At 43.7% G+C, this 8323-nt stretch overlaps 1 protein-coding gene across 1 annotated transcript; it reads right to left on the bottom strand.

Moving 5' to 3' along the window:
- Window positions 1-6074: 6074 nt before the first annotated feature.
- Window positions 6075-7338, bottom strand: LOC121937192 (mitochondrial ubiquitin ligase activator of NFKB 1-like). The gene has a single exon (XM_042480154.1). The coding sequence runs from the start codon at window positions 7035-7037 to the stop codon at window positions 6579-6581; it is 459 nt and encodes a 152-aa protein (XP_042336088.1). The 5' UTR covers window positions 7038-7338; the 3' UTR covers window positions 6075-6578.
- Window positions 7339-8323: the final 985 nt, after the last annotated feature.

Here is an 8323-nt window from a genome sequence, read left to right on the forward strand (position 1 = left end):
ACATATATACACATACATACATAAACACACACAAACATATATATATATGCAAATACATAAACACACACACACATATATACACATGCATACATGCATAAACACACACAAACATATATATGCATACATAAATAAACACACAGAGAGAAACATATATATATATATGCATACATATATAAACACACCCAAACATGCTGCTTAATTTCCTCAATTCATGCGCCTTCCCCAGAGGCTGAGAGAGTGTGACTTCAGAATCGTATATGACCTGTTAAATTACATAACTTTATGTCTACCCAAGTATGTAGCAAAAGGTGCTAAGAAATCCCTTTACTGAATTGCAAAGATAATAATACTAATACTAATACTAATAATTTTTATTTATGTTTCCCCGCCTCTCCCATTGGATCGAAGCGGGGTTACAGACTATAAAGATGCATAATGGGACACCAGGAAAAGTGACCAATGCACCTTGGAGTCTGATGCGCATTAGGACTGATGCAAAGCACATTGAAGCCAATGCACACCAGTCCCATTGTTGCTATTGCACACCATCCTGAGATCTCTAGACTCCTGTATCTACTACATCCCTTGCGTCGCTCTGTTCTTTAAAATACGTGAGCAAACGCACCCTGCATTTTCACAGTTCTCTTCTCTATTGGGGTAGGGAGGCATTTGCAATGCGAAGCCGCCGTGTGCAATGTCTAGCGCTCCAAAATTCACAGGTGTGTCGGCGCCTTGCAGGAAGATTCACAGGATTTTCGACAAATTACAAGATGCTGAATTACAATAACGTTGTTTCTTTCATTCGGGGGGATGCTTGCTAAAGACGGTAAATACTGGAGATGTCATTTGTTTAAAAATAATGTTGTTTCGACCATGTGCAAAATTGCAGGACCTACGAATTTGGCTTAGGTAACGCTCACGATAGCCATTTTAAAAAACACATTGCAATAAAAAGGTTGTAACATCCAACCTATATTTCTATAAGGAATAAAAATGCGTATCTGAGTCCCCGTCCCAACCTGGATTCAGTCCCATGTGTCCCTCGTTGCCATTGCTCAAAATTTGCAGAGAAGTCCCAATTAACACTCTGCTGTCCCATTTTTCCAATGGCTTGTAAAATATCCCAGTTTCTCTCCTTCTGCTTTCCGCCTTTGTCCCCAGCATCTTCAAATGCTGCAAACTCGGTTTGCAAAAGTCGCTTTTATTCAATGGACTCAGTAGGAAGGAAGGCATGGAAAAGAGCAGGATCTTGCTTTTCCCAGTCAGCTCCGGCAAAAGCAAACTGCCTTTTCTGTGTTTATTGTATTGACAATGCTCTGGTGTTGCCTGGTGGCCACATGTGTCTCTGTATTAATGTGTGCAATGTTGGCGGCTATGTTAAAACCATCCAGTGTAGGCGGATGGGAGGTGTGAGGTGGCGCACTGTTTACTTCTTTACTCAATGTGCTCCTCCATCACAGCTCTGTGCAATGAGCCCTTTCTTCGCCCCTCTCCCTGCCACATCATTACAAAAGAATAAACACATCATATATATATATATATATATATATATATATATATATATATATATATAGCCTCCCAAGTGAACAGATGGATCAGCCTCGCTTCATCTAGCAGTTTAATAAAAATGGGAAAGGGTTGGGGGAGGAATTAAAAAGGCTGGTTAAATGGAGAGCGCAATCTCATTTCAACTGAGGTGGCTGCTCCACAAAGAGGCCTGGGTCGCCTTTTGACCAACTTGCCAAGCATGAAGGATTGCGTTGTTTGAATAACCAAATCGTTCCTTCTTGCCGAGAAAAGGAGAGGTTGTTTCTGGTTGTTGTTGTGTGCCTTCAGGTCATTTTCAGTTTGTGGCAACTCTAAGGCAAACCTATGATAGGATTTTCTTGGCACGTTTCTTCGTTGCCGTCTTCTGAGGCTGAGAGAGTGTGACTTGAGCCAGGTCACCCAATGGGTTTCCATAGCTGAGTGAGGATTCGAACTCTGGTTTCCAGAGCCCTAGTCCAACACTCAAACCTTGCTCTACCTCCTCATTATATTGGTGCAAAGTGGAATATTTATTGCCGTTTTATGGTTAAGATGAGCATTGGATTCGGTTGATGTGGAGGAAGGGTAGTAAAGCTCAAGCACCACATTGAATCATTATCGAAGGCTTTGCAAATCAGTTCTAGAAAGGAGAAGGGGATGGTTCGAATTCAGGAAAGGGAAGAAACTATAAATCCATAATAGGAAAATCAGCTCTGGGAGGAAGGGAAGTCAAGCATGGTTTAAATAACTGGAAAGAGATGTAATATGGAAGGGAAGATTAGCAGATAGGAATTAGTGTGTACAGTTGGGCCTCCGTATCTACGGATTCTGTATCCACTGATTCCATGGCTTGAAAATATATATATATATTCCAAAAAGCAAACCTTGATTTTGCTATTTTTATATAAGGAATGCCATTTTACTCTGCCATTGTATTTAATGGGACTTGAGCCTCTATGGATTTTGGGATCCATGGAGAGATCCTGGAACCGAACTCCAACAGAAACCAAGGGCCCACTGTATGCTTTTTTCATTGATGTCTGTTATGCTACATCATCATCATCATTGCCATTGATTGATTGATTGATTTTTAAAAAGAAAAGCAACTCTCTTCCAACAAAGGCTCAAAGACCTTATTTCAACTTTTAACCAGTTGGTTAAAAATGGCTTGCGCCATTTGCGCGCTCATTCTTAACGCTGTTGTGCTTTAAACTGTTCTAAATCCATGTTTTTGAGTGGGATCTTATGGAACGCCATTTCTTAAAACTTTGCATTTGCATTTCTTTTAGGGATTTAGCTTATTTAAGGACTAACTTGGGGAATGTTGAGCTTGAAGAAGAGAAGACCGAGAGATGACCCGGCTGAGACCAGTCTTTAAATATTTGGAAAAGGTGTCATGTCAAAGATGGATCCGGCTTGTTTTCTGCAGAGACATGAACTAATGGATTTCAATGGTAAAATTGGGGGGTGGGGATATTAAAAACTTCCCCGCCAAAGGTGGAATGGACTTCCTTGGAGAACGGCAGACTTTGGAAGCCTTTAAGTGGAAGTTGGAGGCCGTTTCTTGGGTGTCGTCTATTCCTACAGGCCAAAGGGTTGGACTCTATGTCCCTTCTGTGGTTATGGCATATAGGGATATGAAACCTTCTTTTGCACACATTCCTATCCACATGTGATGTAACGCCTTTTGCGGTCCCTGCTTTTGCGACTCCTGCTGCGCTTTGCCGCCGAAACAGGTGGCTGTCGGAGAAGAGGATTGAGAAGACAACCCCCAGGACTTGAAAACAGCTCCATGAGTCCAATGGTGTCACAGTGTGGGAGTGGAAGAGCGGCAGGACAGAAATAGCTTTGAGCGACAGCTCTCTCTTAGGCTCTGCTCTCCCTCCTTGTCTTTTTTGTTTGGAGAAAGGAGGAGAGCTTACCCAACACAAGAAAGAGAAGCTCAGGCTCGCGAGGGAACAGGTTGGGAGAAGATCGTGGAGATGTACCACCATCTAGAGTTCCAGATAGGAACAGTTCCCAGAAAAATACAGCACCTAGATTTCGGTTCGGACTCTAGAATCATAGAATCCTAGAATTAGAAGAGACTGCAAGGGCTATCCAGTCCAACCCCATTCTGCCATGCAGGAACTCCCCATCAAAGCATCCCCGATAGATGGCCATCCAGCCTCTGCTTAAAGACTTCCAAGGAAGGAGACTCCATTACAGTCTCCAAGGAAGGAGTGTGTTCCACTGTCAGACAGCCCTTACTCTCAGGAAGTTCCTTTTAATGTTGAGCTGGAATCTCTTTTCCTGGAGCTTGCATCCATTGCTCCATTGGGTCCTAATCTCTGGAGCAGCAGAAAACAAGCTTGCTCCCTCCTCAATATGACATCCCTTCAAATATTTAAACAGGGCTCTCATATCACCTCTTAACCTTCTCCAGGCTAAACATCCCCAGCTCCCTAAGTCTCTCGTCAGAGGGCTTCATGGTTTCCAGGCCCTTCACCATTTTGGTTGCCCTCCTTTGGACAAATGGCTACAGTTTCTCAATGTCCTTTTTGAACTGTGGTGCCCAGAACTGGACACAATATTCCAGGTGGGACCTGACCAGAGCAGAATAGAGTGGCACTATTACTTCCCTTGATCTAGACACTATACTTTTACTGATGCAGCCTAAAATCGCTTTGGCCTTGTTAGCTGCCGCATCACACTGTTGACTCATGTTCAACTTATGGTCTACTTGGACTCCTAGATCCCTTTCACACGAAGAAGTCTCTCCTTAAGCCAGGTGTCCCCCATAATCCTGTATCTGTGCATTTTATTTTTCTGCCCTAAATGCAGTACCTTACATTTCTCCCTGTTGAATTTCATTTTGTTAGCTTTGGCCCAGCTTTCTAGTCTATTCAGGTCATTTTGAATTTTGGTCCTGTCCTCTGGAGTATTAACCACTCCTCTAATTTGGTGTCATCTGCAAATTTGACTCTGTGTTTATGGCATTCACGTCGCTTGTCAACTTATGGAGACCCCAAGAATTCTAGTTTTCTTATTGAAAGACTTCTCAGAGGTGGTTTGGCCACCTCTAAAATGTGTCCTACAACATCTGAGCATCACCGGCAATCTCCCATCCAAGTACTAACCAGGGCTGACCCTCCTTTAGCTTCCAAGATCGGAAGGGATTTAGTGCTTTTTAGGGTATTTGGGCCCTATGTTATATTGGCAAGGTGGGAGTTCAAGGGTGTCTTGACTTATGGCCACCCCATGGATTTCAGAGGGTTTTCTTAGACAGAGGTTTTTCTAGCTCCTGCCCCTAAAATATAGCTGACACCAATTGGTTTTCATTGGCGGTCTTTCATCCAAGTGCTAACCAGGGCTAACCCTGCTTAGCTTCCAAGATCAAACTTGAAGCCCCTGAATTTCACAGAAAAGTAATCCTTAGAGGATGGCTTTTACAGTTCCTTCCTCTGAAATATAAGTTACAGCATCTCCTGGCTTTCCTCCAATTAGGACTAAGGTAGAGGTGAGAAATCTCCGGTGGGCAGGGTCCTCACCTGGCCTACATCTTTTGCTTTTCTCTCCAGTCTTTGGTTCTTGATATCAGGCTACCTAAAACCCAGGAAGAAAGCTCTGGGGTGCCAAGCCCTGGTTTGTATGCATAGAACTGAACTTAGATTTTGCATCTGTCAAATGGCCAACTCAGCTTCTCCCTAATGCCACATGTCTGCAAAAGATATCCTCCCCATTATGATATCTTTACTAAGGACTGAAACAACATGCAGGCATCTGATTAACATCTCCAATTGTTTTTTGCTTCCTAACGTCTTGCCTAATGATGAAGAAGCCCACGGAGCTTGGAAAGCTTGCAGCAAGTACTGTATACTGTGCATTTCGGTTGGCCAATAAAGGTTTCACTGATGGATTTTTGTTTGCATTTGTTCAATGGCCAATGCAGCTACCCCTGAATGTTTTCAGATTTGCTTGGTTGGTGGAGACATGTTCAACGGCAGAGAATGATCCAGCCCAAAACACTCATGGGGGCTGTTTCCCCGCCGTTCCCAACTTTAGAGTTTTCTCACCCTGTACTAAAAAGTCTTTGTGGGTGACCCTTGCCGGGAATACTGCCGTTCATCTTTTATCGACTGGCTTATTGTGCTTTCCAAAATGAAGCATATTTTGCGTATTTTGAAGTGAAGAGTCATATACAAAGTGTGTTTAATTAAAACTGTGAACAAGTGCGCTGTTGACTTTCTGTGCCGCTGCCAACGCTTCAGAAGAGGGCACTACTTGCCATCTTTGCAAAGCGCCTCATTAAAACAAACCCATCCGTCGCTCCTTGCTAAAGGCTCAAGTTGCTGCATTTATATAAACTGCTCGAAACCACTTTGCGCTTTGACCTTTCTGTTAATTCAAAGCACTCTCGACAGACAGAGCAAAAGGAGCTTGTTTTTCTATCCTCTCCCTCCACAACTCCAGCTGGTTATTTATGAACAGTTGAAATGGTTTAACTGTTGCCTCGAACCCGGCTCTCAGCCACCTAGACGGGGATTGTAGTCAAGAAAAGGCCAGAATTAAAACCTAGGCAAGACAAGCTTCTTTTATTCTGGGCAATGAGACGGAAGCATCTCTGTATGAGTCCTTCTCTAAAAAAACACATTTTCAACGATATTCGAAAGTCGAGAAACACAATCCTGTTAGTCCGGAACAGGAAAAGATACGTCGGGATTTTGTCAGAGACACGCAGTTGTGTACATGGCAATTCTCCACTCGGAAAACATCTTTCCTTTTGACATCACACCCAAAGGGACTGCAAGTGGCCCGGTTCCAAAAATCACAGCAACCCTAAAAACATTGGGAATTCTGCTTGTGCTTTTAAGCCTCTGAGGTTCAGCTCTCTGCTTCTATGTGCAAAAGGAAGCCACCACCACCCTTACCACCAACCTTGCCACACTGTGCAATATTGCCGCAAAATTCAACCAAGCATATGCCAATATCCGTGGGGTACAGACTAGCTAAGGCAACCCCAGAGAGAAAGAGAGAGAGAGAGAGAGAGAGAGAAGGAGAAGCCACATCATTCAGCTGTTATATAAAGGCACCACTCTGGTTACTTCTTGCCTACAAATCGGGCACCGAGGGGGTCTCGGAAGGGCCTCATAGCACTTGGTGCATGAGCAGACATGCCCGCACTCGAGGAAGACGCAAGAACGGGTGTGGGTGAGACAGACGACGCAAGCGTTCACGGCATCCCCGCCTGCCGCGAGAGCCTCCTGCATCTGGCGCAAGCGACGCCTCTCCTGGTGCCGGCGATACTGCTTGTGGAGGAGGAAGAAGAGCACGGCGCAGCTGGCGACGCCAAAGAGGAGGGTCAGGACCCGCCAGAGCCGCACACTGGACTCCTGCTTCTGCACCAAGGCCTCGAAATCCAGGCTGGTGAGGTAGTAATGCATGCCCTCTTTGGGGGGCTGGAGTTTGATGGTGGCGTTGTCGAGGACCAGCTCCCCGATGCCGGTCAGGGCGGCCCCCACTTTCAGCATCTCCTCGGTCTCCTGGATGCCCTTGGGCCGCTCTCCACTAATGTAGTGGCCGATCACGTCCGTGAACGACTGGACGGACGGGTGGAACTTTTCGTAGACCGTCTCCAAGCTGAGCTCGGCCGCTTCCAAGGGTTTCAGGACCCTGACGGTGACGTCGGTCCCTCCTTCCTGGGGCACCAGGTCGAAAGCCGTCGTGTTGGTCCTCTGGTGGATGATCTTCTCGTAATCATTCCTGGTGAAGGAAAATCAGCACGGCAATAATAATAATAATAATAATAATAATAATAATAATAATAATAATAATAATAGAAGAACCAGCCTGTGTCAGAGAAATATTCCCAGGCATTGCATGACTATTATTGCTATTTGACATTTTAATTGTTGCCTGTTTTTATGAACCCTTTCCGGTGTTGTTATGTATTATTTATATATATTATGCGCTATTATTTCTTAGATTGTTACATCATGGGCAGGTTTAACCCTTATCATTTATTGTTTGTATGTATAGCACTGTGCAAATCTACACGCGCTATATAAATAAAGCATAATAATAATAATAATAATATAATAAATAATAATAGTAATAATATTTTTTCCCTCGCCTCTCCCTATGGATCGAGGCCAGGAACAACAACAATTTACCGACAAACATCAGTTAAAAAGACATTAGTTCAAACACACATTAATAAAAGGCCAAACATGATGTATACATTTTATTATTATATATTTTATTATTATTATTATTATTATATTATTATTATTATTCTTTCATAAACCCAACTGTCCATTAACTGTACTATGGAGTTTATCACTGGGGGAAAAATTGGGTTTAATGGTGATTAACCCTCATCGCACACGAGATTAAAAGGGTGATTAAAATGCGATTAACATTTCCACCACCCGAGCATTAGCCCAGGACTAACCGGGAGCAACCATCCTGTGAATGATTTGCTGCTGTTTATTGCCTGGTTATTCACTATATTGGGAGCTGATGGATATATGATGATGCTAGATATATATATTAAAACACACAAACAACCAACCACCACCCCTCCCCCAACAATTTCTTCCTCCTTTCACTGCTGGGACTGGTACAAACCGAGGTGCGTGGTTCGTTCCACACCATTTTGTGCTCCTGCAGCGTCAGCCTTTGGACCACTCCTTTGCAGTTTCCACACTGGCTGCTGACGAGTTTCTTTTCACAGACCGTCCGCGCCTTTTCTACGGATAACGAGATGCGCGATTAAAGAACTGAAATACATATTGAAATAATTATACAGGAATTG

Source organism: Sceloporus undulatus, chromosome 7 (genome assembly GCF_019175285.1).
Source record: "Sceloporus undulatus isolate JIND9_A2432 ecotype Alabama chromosome 7, SceUnd_v1.1, whole genome shotgun sequence".
Lineage (NCBI taxonomy): Eukaryota > Metazoa > Chordata > Lepidosauria > Squamata > Phrynosomatidae > Sceloporus > Sceloporus undulatus.

Bases quoted from the DNA above. Each gene is read 5' to 3' on its own strand.
- LOC121937192 (XM_042480154.1), bottom strand. From the start codon at position 7,037: ATGCTGAAAGTGGGGGCCGCCCTGACCGGCATCGGGGAGCTGGTCCTC.